Source organism: Lepidochelys olivacea (genome assembly GCF_965140295.1).
Source record: "Lepidochelys olivacea isolate rLepOli2 genome assembly, chromosome: 6".
Taxonomy (NCBI): Eukaryota; Metazoa; Chordata; order Testudines; family Cheloniidae; genus Lepidochelys; species Lepidochelys olivacea.
Genome location: NC_140416.1, coordinates 101403635 through 101427305, shown reverse-complemented (window position 1 = coordinate 101427305; position 23671 = coordinate 101403635). Strand labels below are relative to the sequence as shown.

The 23671-nt window shown below is 42.3% G+C and overlaps 1 protein-coding gene across 5 annotated transcripts in view; it reads left to right on the top strand.

The window, feature by feature from the left end:
- DICER1 (dicer 1, ribonuclease III) overlaps window positions 1–23671 on the top strand; it is a gene marked incomplete at its 3' end in the record, with an annotated part of 97708 nt that overhangs the window by 30503 nt on the left and 43534 nt on the right. For all 5 annotated transcript variants that reach the window (XM_084629953.1, XM_084629951.1, XM_084629952.1 and 2 more), the window contains 6 exons: window positions 8863–9059; window positions 10628–10790; window positions 11319–11449; window positions 13556–13690; window positions 15309–15469; window positions 22204–22372. In XM_084629953.1, the coding sequence (XP_084486079.1) occupies window positions 8916–9059; window positions 10628–10790; window positions 11319–11449; window positions 13556–13690; window positions 15309–15469; window positions 22204–22372 (903 nt within the window). In that variant the 5' untranslated portion in view covers window positions 8863–8915. The remainder of the gene's footprint in view (window positions 1–8862; window positions 9060–10627; window positions 10791–11318; window positions 11450–13555; window positions 13691–15308; window positions 15470–22203; window positions 22373–23671) is intronic.

Below are 23671 nucleotides of genomic sequence, written 5' to 3'. Positions count from 1 at the left end.
CTCTAGTACTCTCTGGAGCTACAGGCTCATGCGCCTGTATAAGGGGTGCTGCTGGCCACACACCCTCTGTTCCATCTTATCACTCATGACAGTTGCTGGAACGACCCCTCTTTCTTTGGCAAGGCTTCTTCCCAGTGGGATTTGGGCTCTAATCCCTAGTTTGTTAATTAAATCTAGTTTTCAATGTTCATAGATTTTGTAGTTAGAGTAAATAATTAGTGTAGCTATATAACAGGTTTCAGAGTAACAGCCGTGTTAGTCTGTATTCGCAAAAAGAAAAGGAGTACTTGTGGCACCTTAGAGACTAACCAATTTATTTGAGCATGAGCTTTCGATGCATCCGATGAAGTGAGCTGTAGCTCACGAAAGCTCATGCTCAAATAAATTGGTTAGTCTCTAAGGTGCCACAAGTACTCCTTTTCTTGTAGCTATATAGTCGCTATCATTGAGGGACTCCCTTCACCCCAGGGGCTGGGCATGTCCCGGGCTTCAAACCTTGCATAAGTGCCAGATTTGTCAGGACTTTAGACCCCACACCAAAAAGGACAGAATGATAAGACTGAAGGCTATCCTAATCTCAGACCAGCCTCAGAGCTAAGTTATTCCAATTCTGCACCAAGCACTTTGGCTTCAGCATGAAGCCCTCCTCTGGCACCATGCTCTTCGTGGCACCGTTCACCATCTCCAGAACTACAAAGAAACACAAAAAGCAGCACACCGACAGAGGGTGCTCACCAGTGCAGAAAAAAGAAAAGCATGGGGGAAGGAAGCTCAGTACAACCTGCACCAGGCTACTCCTTCACCCCCGGTCCCATGGTGGCACCATTGAGTCTGGTGCAGGACCTTCTGCTGACACTCAGAAGCTACTGCGCCACTAGTGGTCTCACTGTCCCAACAGCCCTGGAGGCTTTTGCAGTGGCCAGAGATTTACTTTCACTCCTGGTCACCCCGGCTCCAGTGCTGTCTCCGATGATTACTGAGAGCAGGAAAGAGCAGGGAGTGTCAAGCTCCTTCCTGGCACTGGGCCCTGTGGCACCCTTTAGGGGCAAACTGGCCCTGATCCAGTTGTTGCAGCCATCTCCATTCTGCTGCCAGTCCCCATACTCTTGGCACCATATGGAGGCAGAGAGGGGTATTGTTCCACCATGGTCACCAAGGGAGAATTCTTCATCAGAGTCTGAAGGGGAAACCTATGTGCAGCCTAAGAATCACTACCATTACTCAGCCTATGCGCCACCGGACCGCGGTGTGGGTCCCCTCGCTGTCACCTGGCCCATGGGTCTGTGGCCTGTGCAGTGGCCGTACTGGAACCATTGGGGAATTACTCTGGTACTTTGTCCTCCCTCCCATCAATCATACTCTGTGGTTTCATAGAGGTGGGCTACTGCACCTTCCTGCTTGGCACCAGACCTAGACTCCGGTACAGACATCCAGGAGTTGGCTTCTGTGGGCATTGTTGAGGCTGAGGAAGAGGAAGGAGTCCCTCCTCCGGTGCAAGCTGCCTCCTTGTCCTCCCAGACGAGGCTGCATAGGGGCCCAGTAGCTCGCTTCCACAGGACATCTTCAAGGCCTATCAGGATCTTCTGGGGGCGGAAACTGAGGAGCTTAAGGAAAAATCCCACAGCCTTATTGACATTCTGGCTGCAGTAGCTCCCTCCAAAGTGGCCTTCCCCATTAATGAGGCTGTAATGGGTGCGGTCAAGGCCCTGTGGAAAACTCCTTCTCTGCCCTTCACCTCAGGGAGGGCAGAGGAGAAATACTACGTGCCAGCAAGTGGGTTTGAGTACCTGTACTCGCACACACCTCCCACCCCCAGGTTCCCTGATTGTGTCGGCAGCCAACAAAAGGGACAGGCAGGCCCATTTGAGCGCTACCCCCAGACAAAAAGACGCACACAAACTGGACCTGTTTGGGAGAGACGTTTATTCGATGGGTAGCCTTCAACTGCATATCTCTAACCAGCAAGGTTTGTTAGGGAGTGTAGCGGGGTGGCTGCCCCACTCCTTTACTAAATGGGGCTTCAGCAGGCCAGGGAGGCGGTGCACGTGGGCAGCCAATCAGAGAAGGCGTGCTAGTGAGCCAGTCAGAGACTGAGTTAGAGACAGCCAATCAGAGCCAGACTCAGCCATATATAAAGGCTGCCCCAGGAAGGGAGTGGGCAGTCTCTCCTTGGGGGTTAAGGGAGGAGGACTGACTCCTGAGCTGGAAGGTAGCACCCTAGATAGAGCAGTGCTGGGGAAGGCCAGAAGGAGTTGGGGAGCACCGGCTAGGGAAAACCCTAGGCTGCTGGCGTAGGCCTGGTAGGTGCGTAGGGCCGAAGGGGAAGTGGCCCAGGGACAATAGCAGGGCAATGGAAGAGAAGGAGGGCAGAGAGGCTGCTGCTAGAGGGTCCCTGGGTCGGGACCCAGAGTAGCGGGTGGGCCTGGGTCCCCCTCTTCCCCTTGTGCTACACCTGGCTGAAGAGGAGCGTGGCCTGATCCAGGCTGCGGCTGGTCCCTGCGATAAGGGGCTAGACTTAGAGGCTGCAGCCGGCCACTACAACAGGTGTAGCTCGTGGACGGCTGATAACACCAAACCCCCGGAAGGGGGTGAGACCGGAGCAGTGGGCACTGCCAGAGGGCAGTGCCCCGAAGAGAATGCTGCCTAGCGGGGAGCAACGAGGGTCCCCAAGCAGCAGAGCAGACGAAGGGCAAGGCACCACGTGAAAAAGGTACTCCATAACTGGACAGAGCTAATTCCCAGAGCAACCAGTGGGAGGCGCCAGCGGTGGTGATTCCTAACCCCGTCACAGGGAGATACACTTGCAATCTTTGGGACTCCCTGGCCGAGTTTAAAGGCTCTCTGCCTCAAGATTCAAGGCAGGAATTCTCTACCCTCTTGAAGGAGGGTAAGAACGTGGCCAGGACCTCTCTCCGGGCAGCTCTGGACATAGCTGACACAATAGTCAAGACAAAGGCCTCAGCTTTCACCATGAGGCGTTGCTCTTGGCTCCGGTCCTTGGGACTTCCTCATGAGGCCCAGCAGTCTATCCAGGACCTCTCTTTTGAAGGCTCCTCGCTGTTCTCGGAGCAGACAACTCAAGGGTTGGACTCAAGGGCCACCCTCCAGTACTTGGGCCTCTAAGCTCCAGCTGCTTCCAGGAAGCACTTCAGGCCCCAACAGCCACCTCATTTTTTGGTGCCATCTCTGAGACAGGAGCCCTATAAAATGAAAGGGAACGTTTACAAGAGGCATCAGCCTCTCCTGTCCACCTCAACCTCCCAGCCAGGGTCTCATAGGTACTCCAATGGGCCCAAGCAGGCCTTTAGAAGGTGTGCCTGAGCACGCTATACCATCTCACTCGTCAGATCCTGCTTCCCCTTTATTTTTGGACCGTTTGTCGCACTTCAGCCCAGTGTGGTCCTGCGTAATGTCAGACTGCTGGGTGCTAAGTACAGAGACAATTGGCTTTATCTTTCAGTTTTCATCCCCTGCTCCCTCCCACCCACGTCCTTCTTCGGGGACCCTGCTCATGAGCAGCCCTTACCTAGGAGGTGCAGCCCATCCTGTGAATGGGGGGCCATTATGGAAGTTTTTAAAGACTTGAGAGGGGAGGGGTGTTACGCCCAATATTTCCTAATCCCAAAGGCCAGGGTGGGCCTCCAGATCATTCTGGACCTGCATCACCTCAACAGATATCTCAAGAAATTGAGATTCCTCTTGATCTCCCTGATCTCCATCATTCCCTCCCTGTATCTAGGGGATTGGTATGCCACCCTGGACTTAAAGGATGCATACTTTCACATTTTTATCTTCTGTGGCCACAGAAGATTTCTCAGATTTATTGTGAACCAGTGCCACTACCAATTCACCACTCTTCCTTTCGGCCTGTCTGTAGTTTCTCAGGTTTTCACAAAGTGTATGGCAATAGTAGAGGCCTTTCTCAGATGGTGAGGTGTCCAGGTCTACTGTACCTTGATGACTGGTTGATCAAGGGTCAGTCGGAGGCTTATGTGCGAACAGCATCAGCATGGTCCAAGCTACCTTCTGAGTGCTGGACCTGTTGATAAACGTCCACTCTTGCTCCAGTTCAGAGACTAGAATTTATTGGGGGCAGTGCTTGACTTGACCCAAGCCAGTGCCTTCCTTCCCGAGGCCCGATTCCAAACTGTCAGACCTGATATCCAAGGTCATGGTTCACACAGTTATGACATCCCAAGTTTGCCCCAAGCTACTGGGGCATATGGCTCCATGCACTTATGTGGTTTGTCATGCAAGACCTAGGCCCCTACAGACATGGTTAGTGTCAATTTACTCCCCCAACAGACACCACTTAGATTCAGTGCTCACTGTTCCACCCCTCATCCTCACCTCCCTGGACTGGTGGAAAGACCCAAGGTCAGTGATGATGGGAGTACCCTTTGTAACCCCTTCAGCCATCAGTGTCCCTAGTGTCGGACACATCAGACCTAGGTTGGGGAGCCCACTTCCACCTCCTCAGGACTTGGGGCCTATGGTCCCAGGAAGAACTGTCCCTGCACATAAACTTCGGGGGGAACTCAGGGCTGTATGCTTAGCCTATAAAGTGTTCTTCCCCCAGATCTCAGGCAAGGTGGTGCAAGTTCTGACAGACAATACCATGGCCATGTTCTGTATCAGCAAACAGGGAGGTGCTTGATTCTTTGCCCCGTCAGGAGGCCATTCATCTGTGGGACTTCTGAGTGTGGCACTTCATCCACATCGTGGCGTCACGCTTTCCAGGATCCCAGAATGCACTGGTGGATCAGCTCAGCAGATCCTTTTTCTCTGACCACAAGTGGTCCCTTCACTCGGAGATTGCCAGGTTCTTCTTCCAAAGGTGGGGTTCTCCCCAGGTAGACGGGTTCACGACCAAGCAAAACAGGAAGTGCCATCAGTTTTGCTCACTGCGCAGGCACAGTCCAGACTCCCTCTCTGACGCCTTTGTGTTCCCATGGATAGGGCTCCTGCTGTACACTTTTCCCCCTGTCCTTCTGGTTCCCAGGGTCCTCCTGAAAATCAAGCGGGACAAGGTGATGGTTATTCTTATAGCCCTGGCATGGCCACGTCACATCTGGATTGGCACATTGCTGGATCTATCAATAGCATCTGCTCTTCCACTTCTGCTCTGTCCGGACCTCATCTCAGAAGACCACCGCTGGTTGCTCCTCCCCAACCTTGCCTCCCTTCACCTAATTGCATGAATGTTACATGACTGAACCCGGAGGAGCAGGCCTGTTCAGAGCAAGTTTGAAAGGTCTTATTAGGTAGTAGGAAGCCTTCCACTTGGGCTACCTACCTGCCAAATGGAAGCACTTCTCCCTATGGGCATCTCTGTGAGATCTCTCTCAGGTTTGTTCTTCCCTCCAGGCTATCTTGGACTACTTGCTCTATCTAAAACAGCAAGATCTGGCCCGAGTGTATCTCAAAGTGCACTTAGCCGCAATCTTGGCCTTCCACCAGCCGGTGAACGGCAGGTCAGTGTTCTCTAATTAGATGATGGTTCAGTTTCTCAAGGGATTGGAGAGACACTACTCTCAGGTCTGTGAACCAATCCCTCCATGGAATTTAAACCTGGTTCTGTTGGGGCTCATGGGCCCTCCTTTCAACCCTTTAGCATCGTGCCCGCTACTACTTCTCTCTTGGAAGGTCGCCTTTCTGGTGGTGATCACCTCATCCAGAAGGGTCTCTGAAATCAGGGCCTTATGTCAGAAGCACCATACACAGTGTTCTTCAAGGACAACTTCCAACTGCACCTCCACCCGTCTTTCCTGCCAAAGGTGGTCTCTCAGTTCCATAGCAACCAGGCTATCTTCCTGCCAGTCTTCTTCCCGAAGCCTCACAAGAACTCTGAGGAGCAGCAGCGTCATTCGTTAGATGTTAGACGTGCCCTCGCCTTCTATATTGAGTGTATTAAATCCTTTTTCAAATCCACACAACTCTTTGTAGCAATAGCAGAAAAGAGGAAAGGCCTTCCAGTATCAGCCCAGAGGATCTCCTCCTGGATAACTGCCTGTATTCGGGCTTGTTATGAGCAGGCGAATGTCACACGTCCAGCCTGTCCTAACCACTTACTCCACGAGAGATCAGGCCTCTTCATCTGTGTTCCTTGCACAAGTCCCAATCCAAGACATCTGCAGGGCAGCAACTTAATCAGTGCATACTTTTGCATCCCATTATGCCATCACTCGACAGGCTCGAGATGACGCCAAGTTTGGAAGACCAGTGTTACAGTCAGCATGTCCATGAACTCCGAGCCCACCTACTGAGGGTACTGGTTGTGAGTCCCCTAATGTGGAAGCAAGCACTCGAAGAAAAAATGGTTACTAACCTTCCATAGCTGCTGTTCTTCGAGATGTGTTGCTCCTGTCCATTCCACAACCCACCTCCTACTCCTCTGTTGCAGTTGACTGAGAAGAAGGAACGGAGAGGGTGTGTGGCAGGCAGCACCCCATGTACCAGCACATGAGTACGCGGCTCCAGAGGGCACTAGAGCCAGCCTGACGGATACCACTGAGGGAAAAAATCTCCGGCAACGGTGCACACCCCTAACATGGAATGTGAGCAACACATCTTGAAGAACAACAGTTACGGAAGGTTTGTAACCATTTTTTCCGGCTTACAGCCATACCCATTTTAGACTGTGATCTTGTCAAATCTCAAAGCTAAGCAAACATGTCCCTGCCCTTTACTCGGATGTGAGATATATTAGGAAAAGCCTGCTGCTGTGGAAGGTAATGGTGGTGGTTCAGAAGGAGGCCTTTTTTCCTCAAGTCAATACTGGTACTTAACCCGAATTCCCATGACATTATGCTGTTTCAGATGCCGTTTACCTGATGAGACAATGTATGTCATTGTATGGTAATACTCATGCCATTTGTGCTCATTAAAGGTCCCATGGTACTATTTGTTTCACTGTAGGATGGCTTCAGTAGTATGACCAAAAAAAATCCAACTATGGTAGTTACATTCTATCTTCTTCGGTTTTTCCTGAGTTTAAATTGGACACACAATTCTTCATTTGCCTCCAAAAAGACTACTGCTCTGGCAGAGAGAGATTGCTGTACTTTAACCCTAGAAATGGCAACTTTTCCTGATGATAGGCAAAAATTAAAATTATGGTTTTAGAACAAATGTGATGCTCACAGTCTTTTACAAACACAGCCAAAACTGCTTATGAATATGAACTTTATCCATAAATGATGTCTCATCAGATATATGACATCTGATATAGCATAATGTCATGGGAGTTTAATGTCTGACTTAAATGGAATTGCAGGAAGTTAGTCACTGTTATCATGGAGGGGTATGAAAGAAGGAAGACATGCTCCATTTCTGGCTTTATGTCAAAAATTGAAAAATTTTTAAAGTATTTTGGTCACTGGAACATGTTCTTGGAAAAAGAAATAAACGTTCATGCAAGTTTTCTGAAATTAGTTTCGATGTGTCTCACCAAATTTTATACTTGTATGAGCAAAACCCATAGCGTCCCCAGCTACAAAATTCACAGTATTCTCAACTTCTCCTTTGTTTTGAACTGCACTTTCTTCTTTGGAATTCTGTAGCTGTTCTCTTCCGAACTTGACAATTTCTACTTAGTTGAAACTAAAATATTGGATCCAGTCTGCCAAATGTCAGCAATATTGTCATACAGTTCCTTGGCTAATGAAGTGTATGTGTCTTCTTCATCAAAATACATTTTGGCCTAGGGAAAAATGCATTGGGCTAGGAGTCAGAGTCCTCCCTCTTTCGCTGACTGGTATTAATTATGAGTGATTCATAGCACTACTTATTGAGAAAGGTCTTGGGTGTCATACCCCTGAAGTGAAGACCCTGAGACACTGCTGAGAGTAGAACCTCTTTTACAGAGCCAAATCTCATCAAGTAAACCAGACTGCCTCTCAGAATAATTAGGCCAAAGCTTCATGCTTGCCTGTGCTGTCTGTGAAATGGGGCTACTCCACAAAGCACTGTGAGGCGCACAAATGAATGATCCTGTTGAGCTATGTTATCACATACCATTTTCTACAAGGTGGTGAAACAGGATTGCTATGGTTTTTTAATCATTTGCTATACATTTTTGAGGTCCTTGATACACACTTTTAAAATTTAAATTAAATTATTAAAATTTTAATCTATTACACCATTACAAAATTAAAATATTGATTTGACCTCTACATGTGTCTGGCTTAAAAATTAATACATTTTTTGCTGTCAAAAACATTGTACCCAATGAGTTTCTAGTTTCCCTAATCTGACTGATACTCTGCATTGTTTTTTCTCCTGGGGAATATTCAGAGGGAAACCTGTGTCACATTATTTCCTTATCAGAATTTTTCCAGCGAAAGAGAGACACTTATCTCTGTTCTTTTCAGAATTTTAGAGAGACCAAGTGGGTGAGGCAATATCTTTTATTGGACCAACTTTTCAGAATTTTATCATCTTACTCTGTTTCACTTAAAGTGGAAATTGCACAAATCTGTTATTTCTCATCTCTTGTAATTGAATATATTTCTGGATCTTGTCAATAGAGACTGTATTAACAGAATTAAGGCAAATTCAAGAGTGTGAACCTGACGTTACTCTGGGTTGCCCCTTTAAAAATGTGGATTCTCTGAGTTTGTGACATTGGTTAATAATATGCTGTCCTCAGTATAAATATGAAATTGAAAAATGTCTGTTTATTTAGAGCTCTTAATTTACCTCTTTCTTATTGTTGTTCCATAGATATGAGTAAACAAAAGGCTAGAACTTCCAAGAAATAAAATTCCAGAAAAGGTGTTTCCAGATAAACTCATACCGAAAGCCTGTCTTTTGCTTTGTGCTTTTAATAATGCATGATTTTAATGCCTTATTTTTTCATAGTAAGCTGTGCTGGAACAAAAATGCAATGAAAGAAACACTGGATGAATGAATGAATGAAAAGCCCTGCTTTGCAATCCCTCAGTATGGCAGGACTGCAGCTTATGACCCCTGCTTCCTCACCAATGGGTCCTTTTTTTGGACTGCCATGGCAACAAGAAGCAATTCATGATAACATTTACACGCCAAGAAAATATCAGGTACTAATGACAATATTATTTTTCATTGTATATGAAAAATATTTCATTTTCATTCTATCTGTTATTCGAGATTACCTTCATGAGACTGGTTTTCTTGTTTTATGTGCATTTGTGTTAAGAGCTTTCCACTGCAGTGGGACCACTGGATCGAGATGGTAAAGGAGCACTCAAGGACGATAAGGCCATTGCGGAGAAACTAAATGAATTCTTTGCATCGGTCTTCATGGCTGAGAATGTGAGGAAAATTCCCAGACCTGAGCTATTCTTTTTAGGTGACTTATCTGAGGAACTGTCCCAGATTGAGGTGTCATTAGAGGAGGTTTTGAAACAAATTGATAAATTAAATAGTAATAAGTCACCAGGACCAGATGATATTCACCCAAGAGTTCTGAAGGAATTCCAATGTGAAATTGCAGAACTACTAGCTGTGGTTTGTAACTATCATTAAAATCAATTTCTGTACCAAATGACTGGAGGATAGCTAATGTGGCGCCACTTTTTAAAAAGGGCTCCAGAGGTGATCCTGGCAATTAGAGGCCGGTAAGACTGACTTCAGGACCAGGCAAACTGGTTGAAACTATAGGAAAGAACAGAATTGTCAGACACACAGATGAACATGATTTTCTGGGGAAGAGTCAACGTGGTTTTTGTAAAAGAAAATCATGCCTCACCAGTCTGCTAGAATTCTTTGAGGGGGTTAACAAGCATGTGGACAAGGGGGATCCAATGGATATAGTGTATTTAGATTTTCAGAAAGCCTTTGACAAGGTCCCTCACCAAGGGCTCTTAAGCAAAGTAAGCTGTCATGGGATAAGAGGGAAGGTCCTCTCATGGACTGGTAACTGGTTAAAAGATCGGAAACAAAGGGTAGGAATAACTGGTCAGTTTTCGGAATGGAGAGAAGTAAATAGTGGTGTCCCCCAAGGGTCTGTACCGGGACCAGTCCTATTCAACATATACATAAATGATCTGGAAAAAGGGGTAAACAGTGAGGTGGAAAAATTTGCAGATGATACAAAACTACTTGTCTTGTCTACACTAGACGCGATAAATCAAGCCCCGATAGATGGATCACTACCTGTCGATCCGGCGGGTAGTGTAGACGTGGCCATAGAGATTAGAGACTGCTGCTGCCTTTGATCTAATGGATCTGGTCCTTTTGCTCAGCTGGTGAGACTCATATTTTTAGATCCAGAAGTCATCTGCAGGAATTAAACCAAGGACACCGAACTAGGGACATCATTAAATGTAGTAAAGATTTATTTAATCAGATATTTACAGCACTAGCAAAGTGAGGTACTGTATAAACCAGGTTGTATTTTAAAAGCTAGAGCTGATAACTTGTTTCCATGTTTTGAGTGAAACCTGACAATGTACTTTGTGGTAAATAAATTTCTTGTCCTATAAAGTCAGTGGTAGTTATTGGGGACTAAGTTAGCTTTAAAAATACCCATTGGCTCATCCACAGTTCATGCAGGTACAACTTCTGTGGACAGTGTTTGCTTTTGTTCGTTGTTTTTAATTACTCCACGTGTGCAAATAGTGACTTTTATCATTTGCAAATCTAGGTTGAACTGCTTGAAGCAGCTTTGGATCATAATACGATAGTCTGTTTAAACACTGGCTCAGGGAAGACTTTTATTGCAGTACTACTTGCTAAAGAGCTGTCCTATCAGATCAGGGGAGACTTCAACAAAAATGGAAAGAGAACAGTTTTCTTGGTCAACTCAGGTAAGAAAAAAATGGGGTTTATTTGTTTGGTGTATGTGTGTGTGTTTATTACGGGAATAATCCTTAATAAAAGTAAGATAAAAGTGACCAGTTTTGTTTCTGACATTCTGCACAAAATTGCAGGATAGAATTACATTTATTCAGTTAGACATAGTTTGAAGTTTCTTCATGTCCTTTACCCCCATGACTTTTGTCCACTAGAAACTCCACTTTTTTTTTTTTCTGCTGTTTTGCTAGTTCCCAAGACCAGACCAAGAAGTGAGGTGAGGGCCAGTTTACTTTGAGATGTTGTTTAATTTCTGATCTTTCTTGGTGGGGGATGAGAGACAAATATGGAATGGTATATTGTGAGCCGCTATGCTTCTCCGCATGGTGCTTGATTTTTGTCTTATAATTGTGTATATCTAGTTTTATACTAATTTTAAAGGTGTTATAAAACTCATGGATACAATGGCATGTACACTTAAAACTAAAGTATTTAAAAATTCTTTGCCATTTTGTAACTGAAAACTTTTTTTTTTTTTAAAGCAAATCAAGTTGCTCAGCAAGTGTCAGCTGTCAGGACCCATTCAGATCTGAAGGTGGGGGAGTATTCAGTTTTAGAAATAATTGAATCATGGACAAAGGAGAAGTGGAATCAAGAATTTGCTAAACATGAGGTAAGATATGTAATATAAACTGCCAAAAAAGTGAAAAGTTTACAGTTCAGGTGATCTGGGGAAGAAACTAATTTTTACCCAAACTAAATGCTATGTGACCAAGTCCTTCTCATGCTCAGTGCAAAGTTCAACATACTTGGGGTATTTAGAGGCAAACATAGAGATGCAATATTCCTAAGAGTATCCACTGTGTGTCTTTGAGAAGCTGGGCTTCCAATATTCCTTTTTTCAATCACCCTATCTTCCATGACAATCAATATTGGTATTGTTGAAATCCCCCATTATTATTGCGTTTTCTGTTTTTGTAATCTCCTCTAATCTCCCTGAGCATTTCACAGTCACCATTACCACACTAGTCAGGTGGTTGGCATTATATTCGTACTGCTATACTCTTATTATTCAAGCATGGAATTTCTATCCATAGAGATTCAGTGTTACTCTAATATTTGTACTATATTTGACTCTATGGTTTCTTTCACATATAGTGCTACTCCCTCACCAGCACAACCTACTATGTCATTTCTGTATAGTTTGAACCTTCATAATACTGTGTCCCATTGGTTATCCCATTGGTTAACATTGGTACAGTAATAGGGGCTCAAACTATATGTATTCCCCAAATAATAACAAAAACAGAGGACCAGAAAAATGCCAGTATTGCTAAACAGAGTACAAGAGGCAGTGAGAAACCAAAAGAAATCCTTTTAAAATTGGAAATCTAACGTTCTACTCTGGAAAATAGAAAGGAGCATAAACTAGCAAGTCAAATGTGAAAGTATAATTAGGCAAGCCAAAAAAGACTTAGCAGAGCAGCTAGCAAAAGACACAAACTAACAGCAAAAGTTAAAATACATCGAAATCAGGAAGCTTGCCAAACAATCAGTGGGACTGCTGGGCAATCAAGGTGTTAAAGGAGCACTCAAGGGGGAAAAGATTGTTGGGAGAAACTAAATGAATTCTTTGCATTGGTCTTCACTGCAGAAGATGTGAGTAAGATTCCCATAACTGAGCCATTTTTTGAGGTGACATTTTTGAGGAACTGTCCCAGAATGAGGTGTCAATAGAGAAGGTTTTTCGAACAAATTGATTAAATTAAACAGTAATAAATCACCATGAGCACATGGTCTTCACCCAAGAGTTCTGAAGGAACTCAAATATAAATTAGCAGAACTACTAACTGATGTGTCACTGATTGCTTAAATCAGCCTCTGTACCAGATGACTGGCAGATAGCTGATGTGACATTTGATTTATTTTTCTTTCTAAAGGCTCGTGAAGCAATTCTGATAATTACAGGCTGGTAAGCCTAGCTTCAGTACCAGGCAAATCGGTTGAAACGATAATAAAGAACAGAATTATCAGACACCTAGATTAGCTCAATAGGTTGAGGAAGAGTCATCACGGCTTTTTTATAAGGAAATGATGCCTCACCAATCTACTAGAATTCTTTGAGGGTGTCAACAAGCATATGGGCAAGGGTGATCAGTCAATATAGAGTACAGTACTTGCACTTTCAGAAAGCCTTTGACAAGGTCCCTTACCAAAGGCTCTTAAGCAAAGTAAGCAGTCATGGGATAAGAGAGAAGGTCCTTTAGTTAATTAGCAATGTGTTAAAAGACAGGAAACAAAGGGTAGGAATACTGGTCCGTTTTCACAATAGAGAGATGTAAACAGTGGGGGTTCCCCAAGGATCTGCACTAGGACCAGTATCGCTCAATATATTCATAAATGATCTGGAGAAAGGGGTAAATAGTGAGGTGGCAAAGTTTGCAGATGATACAAAATTACCCAGGACAGTTAAATCCAAAGCTGACTGTGAAGCGTTACAGAGGGATCTCTCTCAACTGGATGATTGGGCAAGAAAATGGCAGAAGAAATTCAGTGTTAAGTGCAAAGTAATTCACATAGGAAAACATAATCCAAGATAAACATACAAAATGATGGGTTGTAAATTAGCTGTTATCACTCAAGAGCGAGATCCTGGAGTCATCCTGGATAGTTCTCTGAAAACGTCTGTTCAGTGTGTAGTGGCAGTCAAAAAAGCTAGTAATGTTTGTGGTAACATGCTAATAGCTAGTATTTGTTGCATTTCTCTTTGTATTTTTAGGTTCTGGTTATGACATGTCATGTCATTTTGAATGTTTTAAAAAATGAATACTTATCCCTGTCAAACATTAATCTTCTGGTGTTTGATGAGTGCCATCTTGCAATCCAGGACCATCCGTATCAAGAAATTATGAAGGTAGGTCACCATTATTTAACCTTTTTATCTTCAGCGTCTCTAATTTCACTGAGATTCAGATAACAAATCTGTTAGTGAAAGCTCACTGGCTAATTTGACTTAGTGTAAAGATTAGTACTTAAAATCATTTTGGTGTATATTGCTCTCAAGAAGGAAAATATTTGAATTGTGGCTACCATTTTATGACAGAGTGATGTAGCGACTGGTAGTCAATGCTTTAACGCTATTCAAAAATATAACTCTTCATAAAATTGTTTTATTTGGTGCAGTGTAGGTTTTTGATAAGACAAATTGTAAATATACTGTAGAGTTTCTTGATTAGATAATTTATTCTAGTGTATTTATCTCAAGTAATTTTATATTCTTATTACAGTGTTCCAATTTAAAATATGTTTACTTACAATTGGGGCAGTAAGGACAATCGCACTTTATTTTATTTCGTGTAGATGACATGGGCTTCCTTCATTAAGCAAATTGCTTGGAAACAAGAACTTAACACTTGTTTGTGGTAAAATTTCAGACTAGCAACATGAAATATTTCTAACTTTTGCACGGCAGCTTAAATATGGATTTGTACCTTAAAAGGTGTTTCGTGTTTTTAAAATAAAATGTTTAAGTGTCACTCCTCTTCAGTACAAAACTGAGGATGAGAAACAATGGGAAGTGTACAGTGTATTTTGGGATGCTGAATTTACTGAAGAGTTATTGGATTAAATGGACACCAGTGATGACATAGAATGGTGAAGCCAGTAAATTTACCATAACGTACATTGGTGATTGGTCAGGAATTGATGTAGTAGTGCAGCTAGTTTTATTGTGAATTTAAAATTGAATCTTTTTCTGAGTAAATGAAATTACTGAACCTTTAAAAAGCCATTGATAAAATATCCATTTGAGAGAGTGTGGATGTTTTTGTATTTTTTAAAATACGTGGGTACTGATTTCTAAAGCTTTAAGCTTTCTTTTGTTGTGAGGGCATTTTTGGCCCTGTGCATTATTTGCCCTAATTGAGGTGAACCAAGCAACTCAAAGAGCATCTCTTTCTGTATTTTTTTTTTTTTGCCTTCATCCTTCCTTCTTCCTCCCCTCCTTCCCCAATGAATGACAGGCTTAACCAGGGATCATGTAGTAGGTTTAATTTTTTTATAGTGGTATTTTAATCCTTTGACATGATGTAAACACTTAAAATGTGGTCATTTTTATGGTATAAATGTTGACAAGGTACCTCACACTGCTTTTATGTGCTTTGAATATCTCTACTTAATAGAATGTTTAGCAAATTTCTGCCTTTATATACTTTTACTAAAACAATAAAAGTTAATTTTATATTTAACATGTTTTAATTTTCTAATTTAACTTTAGTTGGTTAGTTATATTAGATTGAAAATATCCATTGTTCTTTTTCTGACACCTGGTGCTGAAATACTAGTTGAACCTGCGATCTAGATATCTATCTGTAAAGAATCAGAGGGGTAGCCGTGGTAGTCTGGATCTGTAAAAGCGGCAAAGAGTCCTGTGGCACCTTATAGACTAACAGACATCTGTAAAGATGCACTCAGGATGCGTTGGTGGAGGAATTGACAGTTTTATTACCCTGCTGTTCTGGTTTACTTCACAGATCTGTGAGAACTGTCCATCCTGTCCTCGAATCCTGGGATTAACAGCTTCCATTTTAAATGGGAAATGTGATCCTGCTGAGTTAGAGGAGAAGATTCAGAAACTGGAGAAAATCCTAAAGAGCAATGCTGAAACTGCAACTGATTTGGTGGTCTTAGATAGGTACATTTTAACACACGATTGTCAGTGTTAAATTTATATCTGTGTTTTCATATCAATAAGACTGAGGAAAGAACACTGTTAGTAGCTATGTGTTTTAATGTTCATGTGTGTATATATATGTGTGTGTGTGTGTGTATCTATAAAATTATACATACAGTGCCATCACTTTATAAAAAAAAATTGATGCTAAGTTTCTTTCTGAGTAGTGAGAGCTTTTAAATATTTTTAAAAGGTGCTGTGAAGAATTACCTAAGAAGAGATTTCTGAAAAGCAGCTGTTCCTTAGATTGAGAGCTTTTGGGGGCAGGGACTACGGTTTATTATGTTTTGGAAAGTAACTAGCATATTATCGGAGCTGTCATAACCTGTGAGCTGGTTTTGGCAGGATTTTACAACTCCCACTACAAAGTCTTGCAGATTTTAAAATGTTACTATGGTTAGAAAAAATGACAAAAGCAATTCAGAAATACTATCGCAGATAAGGACCGTTTTCCGTATGCTGGTATAGAGTCAAGAACATTGTGGGTGCTACCTACATGCAAATAAATAGTAATAATACTATGGCTCTTGCTTGTCACGTAGCAGAAGAAAAATATGTACGTTCATCAACTTCTGCATCCATAGTCAGTGAGTTAATCGTAATTGCCCCCCCACCGTGTTTGGTTGGTATAAACTTAAGTAGTTGCTTTAGTTAAGACAAAGTAAAAGATGGTATAATCACTTTATCCACTAGCATACACTTATAAAGGGGCCCTTATCTTAACTTACTTGAACAATTCTCTTGCAAAACTCACTTTCTTCTTTGAGTGCTGGTTCCTATGTGTATTTCATAGGATCCATCCATGAGTCCTGCGGCACTTCTCCCACTTGGCATCTGCTGGATCTGTCAAATTAGGAGGTGGAGGAAATTGATCTGGATCCCCAGGTATCAATTATAGCAACATCCTCATTTCTGGATGAAGGAATCACACTATCTTCACTGGACGACCAGAAGCAAAACCAGGAGCTACTACAGAGAATAGTGAATGACCTTCAGAACCACTGGAGGAGATCCAGGATTCCCAGCACTGACTGCTTGATGTTCTGCAACCTACAGGTCCAAGCAAGGTGGCACCACTTAGTTATCATGGAGCCCGCCAGAGTGGTCTGGCATACCCCAGACTCCTATACCCCCACACCTAAAAGAACTAAGATGCTTATTTGGTCTTGGGCAAAGGAGATGAATTCCTTTTCATCCATCCAGTGCCCAACTCGTGGTGGTGCAGTCAGCCACAGAGAGAGCAAGGTCACAACATCCTAAAACGACCCTGGATGAGGAGGATTCTGAGGTTGGAACTTTTGGGAAGATAGGTATTCTCCTGTGACCCTACAATTCTATATTACTATTTGAGGCTTTGTTACTGTAAAAAGATTTTAACTTCTACTTTAGACTTGCAGACTTTAAGGACAAACTTCCCCTCGAGGACACAGTCCAATTTCAGTCCTTCATAGAGGAAGGCAGGCTAGTGGCAAAAACATCCCTACAAGCTGCAGTGGATGGAGCTGACATGGCAGCCAGAGTGGTAGCCACTGGTATAGTTATGAGGTGTAAGTCTTAGCTTCACTCTTGAGGGTTCCCCAGGGAGGATCAGAACATATAGAGGACTCACCATTCAACAAATCAGATTCAGTTTAATGAGAAAACTGATGATTCTCTATGCTTGTTGAAAGACTCTAGTCTAGATCAGCCATCCACACTCTGGGAATTTACCTCCCGGCCCTGAAGAGAAAACACTGCAGGCAGGTGTATAGACCAAGATCCACCCCCTCCACAATCTTTTTATCACCAGTGTCCAGCCAAGCCTCTGCGCAAGCAGCAGAGGACTCATGGGCTGAAAATCGAGGCCTCTACCCATTCCACCCACTTGCAAGGGGCTGCGTTTGATTCTTCAGTTGAGAACCTCCTGTCGTTATTGATGCCAACAACTTCTAGCCCTATGTCTTTGGGGGCCAGCTCTCACTTTTTGCCCACAATTGGAATGCTATCACAACAGATATTTGGAGTCTAGAAATTATCCACTATGGTTAATCCATCAGACTTCTCTCCTATTCTTCCCACAAATCCACTTCCTGGTTCCTCTTCAGAGATCACTTTCACAAGCAGATTCTTCTCCAGAAGGTGGGTTCTCTTCTCCAACAAGGGGCGACAGAATGACTGTCATCTCAGTATCAAGAGAGGGTTCTGTTCCACATACTTTTTTTTTTTTTTTTTTTTTTTAAAGTCCTCCAGAAAGATGGAGAGTGGATACCCATTCTGGTCCTTCAACAATTAAATATCTTTTTTCAAAAGTCAAAATGCAGGATGGCTACACTAGCATCAATAATCTCCCTCCTCTATGTGGGGAGAGTGGTTCATGACTCCTTGACACGAAGGATGCTTATTTTTCATATAGATATTCGTCCATCCCACAGAAAGTTTCTTCAGATCCTGGTAGGTCAAGCGCATCAGTAGTTCAGAGTCCTTCCCTTTGGACTAGCAACAGTGCCCAGGATAGTCATAAAGATTTTCTCTGGGGTGGCAGCCCAAATGAGACGTCACAGTTACTTAGGTTTCCCATATTTGGATGATTGGCTCCCAATAAGTTGCTCCAACAATAAGGTCAGGTTGGTGACTATGTTACTGCTTTATCTTCTAGCAGTGCTGGATGTCTGCATGAATAAATAAAAGTCCATCTTGATCCCCACACAGACAGTAAAGTTTATTGGAGTGACATGACTTAATTTCAGCAAGAGCTTTCCTCCCCACAGAAAGATTCCAGTCAGTGAGCAATCTGATATCACAGATTACTTGCAGACCAAATACTACGGTTAAAGTATGCCTAACTTTACTAGACTATTTGGCCTCTTACATTTATGTGACGTGATTCACCAGACTTCAGCTATGCTGACTACTGGCTTGGCTCTGGTCCATCTACTCACCAGACCAGAACCACATCAACACCAGAGTGACTGTTCTCACAAGGATCATCACCTCTGTTACCTGATAGTCGAATCTGGAACCACTGCAAGTGAGAGTCCACATCAACACTCCCACTCTTTGTGCCACCATCATAACAGACTCATCCCTTCTGGGTTGGTATGCTCACCTGAATAACCAGACCGTACACTTGGACCCCACAGGAGGCCAGACTGCACATTAACCTGCTAGAAAAGAGAACAGTCTACCTCAGCCCATCAGCTTGCTCTCTTGGTCTGCAGTCCCTCTCTTGCTTCAGGACAAAAAAGACTTTAAAGAGCAACTAGCAAACGACACAACTAACAGCAACATTTTTTTTAAAAGTACATCAGAAGTAGGAAGCAGACCAAACAATCAGTGTAGCCACCGGATGATCAAGGTGGTAAAGGAGCACTCAAGGAAGACAAGGCCATTGCTGAGAAGCTAAATGATTTTTTTGCATTGGTCTTCACTGGAAACGATGTGAGGGAGATTCCCACACTTGAGTCATTCTTTTTAGGTGACAAAACTGAAGGAACTCAAATTCAAGACTGCAGAACTGCTAACTGTGATAAGTAACCTATTGCTTAAATCAGCCTCTGTACAAGATATATTAGCTAAACTCCAGTCAACACCAATTTAAAAAAAATAAAAAGGCTCGAGAGACAATCCTGAGAATAACTTCAGTACCAGGCATATTGTTTGAAACTATAGTAAAGAACACACAGATTAATACAATATGTTGGGGGAGAGTTAACACAGCTTTTGTAAAGGGAAATCATGCCTCACCAATGTATTATAATTTTTTGAGAATGTCGTTAAGTGTGTGGACAAGGGTGATTCAGTTGATATAGTGCACTTGGATTTTCAGAAAGACTTTGATAGGGTCCCACACCAAAGATTCTTAAGCAAAATAGGGAGTCATGGGATAAGAGGGACTGTCCTTTCGTGGATCGGTAACTAGTTAAAAGATAGGAAGCAAAGGGTAGGAATAACTCGTCCATTTTCACAGTGGAGAGAGGTAAATAGTGGGGTCCCCCAAGGAACTGTATTGGGGCCAATGCTTTCTATCATATTCCTAAATGATCTGGAAAAGGGGTGGCAAAGTTTGCAGACAATCACTTCCAAAGTTGACTTCGAAGAGTTACAAATGTATCTCACGAAACTGGGTGTCTGAGCAAGAAAATGGCAGATGAAATTCAGTGTTGTTAAGTGCAAAGTAATGCACATTGTATGTTTAGCTGAGATGATGGTTTTCCAAAGTGATGGGTTGTAAATTAGCTATTATTACTCAAGAAATGGATTTTGGAATCATCGTGGACAGTTCTCTGAAATTATCTGCTAAGCGTGCAGTAGCAGTCAAAAAATCTAACAATGTTAGGAACCATTAGCAAAGGGTTAGAAAATAATACAGAAAATATAATGGCACTATATAAATTCATGATACTCTTGCATCTTGAATACTGTGTGCAGGTATGATGACCCCGTCTCAGAAGAGATATATTAGAATTGGAAAAAGTATAGAGCAGTGCAACAAAAACTGTTAGGGGTATGGAACAGCTTCAGTATAAGTATAGATAAAAAGACTGGGACTGTTTAGCTGGGAAAAGAGGCAGCTATAAGGGGCTTTATGATAAATGATGTGGAGAAAATGAATAAGAAAGTTTTATATACCCCTTCACATAACACAAGAAACAGGGGTCACCCAATAAAATTAATAAGTAGCATGTTTGAAACAAACGTATGAAGCACATAGTCAGCCTGTAGAACTCATTGCTAGGAGATGTTGTGAAGGCCAAAGGGGTAGTAGGTTCAAAAAAGAATTAGATAAGTTCATGGAGGATAGGGCCATCAATGCCATTAGCCAAGATGGTCAGGTACACCTTATGCTCCAGGTGTCCTCAAACCTCTTGACTGCCGGAAGCTGGGACTGTGTGATGGGATCACTCAATTTCCCTGTTCTGTTCATTTTCTCTGAAGCATCTAGCACCGGCCACTGTTGAAAGACAGGATCCTGGGCTAAATGGACCATTGGTCTGATCCAGTATGGCCATTTTTATATTCTTATGTTCTTTAAAATATGGAAGAGTCAAATAGGACCTGTTACCTAGCTAAATGGAGATGCTTCTCTACCTGGGTGCAGGTCAGTCAGCCTTCTTCAGACTCTGCAAATATTCCAGTCATGTTAAATTACCTCCTGTCATAGAAGAACTCGGGTCTCTCTCTTAGCTCACTGAAAGTCCATCTCATAGCAATCAGTACTTTCCTTCCTCCAGTAAATGGATGTTCCATTTTTACTCACCCAACAATAGTGAGATTCATAAGTGACCTTTCCGCCAGTGGTCAAGCCTTACCTCAATGGGACCTCAAGCTTGTCCTTTCAGTACTCACCAAACCACCATCTGAACTTTTAGCTATATGTTCTATGTTCTCACCTTTCTGTGAAAGATGCATTTTTAGTTTTTACTTCAGCCAGAAGAGTAAGCAAGATGGGGGCACTCATGGCAGACCCACCATATACAGTTTTTCGCGAGGAGACGGTTTCCCTTCACCTTCATTCTAAATTCCTCCCTAAGGTAATTTCTGAATTTTTTTGTCAGCCAACCAATCCACTTATCTGTTTTCTTCCCAAAACCTTTTTCTTTTCCATTGAAGAGAAAACCTTCATTCCCTGGATGTCAGATGTGTCCTGACATTCTATTTCCAAAGGACCAAACCGATGAGAAAATCACTGACTGTTTCTCTCTATAGCAGAAAGGTTGCAAGGACAAGCAATATCTTCTCAGAGAAGCTCTAAATGTATTTCTGGTCACATCACCACATACTACTAGTGTATCCATCCCCTGGATGGAGTACGGGAATGCTCAACGAGAGAGCAAGCTGATTCTGTAGCATTTCTGTGGGGAGTACTGATACTGGATGTATGCAGAATGGCTATCTGGAGTTCCAGTCACACATTCACAAAACATTACATGCTACTTCAGACCTCAGCTTCAGTGGCAGCGGTGGGGACTTTAGTCCTTCAAGCATCTTTACTGCCAGCCTTCTCGAACCCCGTCTCCAGTCTCAATACTGCTTGTCAGTCACCCACATGTGGAATACACATAGGTACTAACACTTGAAGAAGAAATGAAGGTTTACTTACCTGTAACTGGAAGTTCTTCAAGATGTGTGGTGTCTAGCTTTAGTCCACTACCCACTCTCCATCCTCTCTGCTTTGGATCTCATTGGATTTGCAGTTAAGAAGCAGTGAGGGCCAGTGCCTCTCCGCTTCTTCCTCTTATACCCTCAATCTGGAGCACGAGGAGAGCAATTGGGCACTGCTTGTTGAGAATCTCCGGATGCAGGTACGTGGCAGGCATGTGTACCCATGTGTGGAATATAGATCGGAATCACACATTTCAAAGAACTTCAGTTACAGATAAGTAACATCCATTTCATACGTGACTTTGACACTCACTCCTGAAAAATTCAAATATATGCGTTTGGCTCCTGCATAGTGTGTGAATTATATTTATGTAGTCTTTTTTGAGAGATACTAACACTAAGGCATTAAAAAATAAGTACGCTGTTTTTGATGTCCTATATAATATTGTGTATTCATTTGTTTTCTGTTTTTCTGTTTACTACCAAAAAAATTTTAAAAACTCTCAAATTGGTTATGGCTGTCCTTCCTGTTTAATGTATAGCCTTAGTAGCTAAAAACAACTCTGACTTTCAACAGCTGTGGTTGACCAAATCTTTTGCTTCTCTCAATGAAGATATACTTCTCAGCCATGTGAGATTGTGGTAGATTGTGGACCATATACCGACAAAAGCGGGCTGTATGAAAGATTGTTAAAAGAATTGGATGAAGCACTTAACTTTTTAAATGACTGCAACATATCTGTACATTCAAAAGAAAGAGACTCTACGTTAATTTCTAAACAGGTAAGGACGTTATGTCAGATATAAAACACATACTTAGATTTTTATTGCTGCTTGTTCATTGCTTTCCAAGTTAATTACAGAAACTTTTATTTTAGTTCAGCCAACCTAAAATATATTAACAAAATTAATCTTAATTTCCTGTGACTGATTTCCTTTTCCTGTTTTCCTTTGAACCGTGGGTGAAATCTATTGAAGTCAATAGCAAAACTCCCCCTGATGTGAACGAGTCCAGGATTTCGCCCCCGAACTCTGTTACTTTAGAACTTTGTCAGATTTGTGGATCAGATATATTTTCTTTTTCATTTTGCATAATTATTTTATTGCTTATACATTGGCCATTATTGTTAAGACCCAGTTACTTTTCCAAATAAGATTTTAATAGTGCAACAACAACAAGAAAATGGTGCTTCAGGAAGTATTCTGAAAAAGTATCCCCAGTTGGTGTCATAAGACGAAATAAACTCTCAGCCAGATACCCTGTTTCAAACTCTCTGCTTCTTTCAGTTCCCATGTTCTTTGAGTCTCTTGAGTTACAGGAGCATTGCCTACATTACCTGCCAAACAAGCTGTAGAGAAAGGAGTGCAGAATTGCACAGGGATTGCAAAGAGTCTTCCCGATATCTCTGAGCAGCCAGGAATGGAGAGGCGGAGAAGAGAGAAGGATAGTTTTTTCAAGTGGAGTTTTGTAGAGCCATAAAAAACCTCATGGTCCAACATTTTAACTGTATTGTGATGCTTCTATTGTAATATTATATCAGGATGTGATGGGTCATGAAATTGTTTTAGTGATATAGCAACATCACAACACAATGTTAGGATGTCACGCTATAGTGTTTATGTGGCATTTGGCCATTTAACTCAATGACAAAGATGCCTTTCCATCAGGTTGAGTACTGCTACACTAACCCTATTTAAATTAATTGAAATGAAATTTATTTTTTCTTTAAACTGCTCTTTTCTCTGTTTAAAGTGTAGTTTTCATTTCCTGAGTTTAATTAAAATGGTTTCCTTTGATAGAACAGACTTAATGAGCTCTAGTTAAATACATTGAATAATATATAATGAATTGAGAGCCTTGTTTGTGGAATTTCTTGGCAAATTATCAGTCTCAGATAATGATGCAAAAGTGCCTATGGAAAATATTGCCTTGTTTATAAACCTGTTTCCCCATTAGACTGTGGGGATAATACTGTCCAGTTGCTCATAACTGCATTATGAATTATTTTTTAGCATAATTATTTTGAGGCAAATTTCCAGATTGCAATGGCATCAGACTACAAAATAGTAATTAAATCCTTC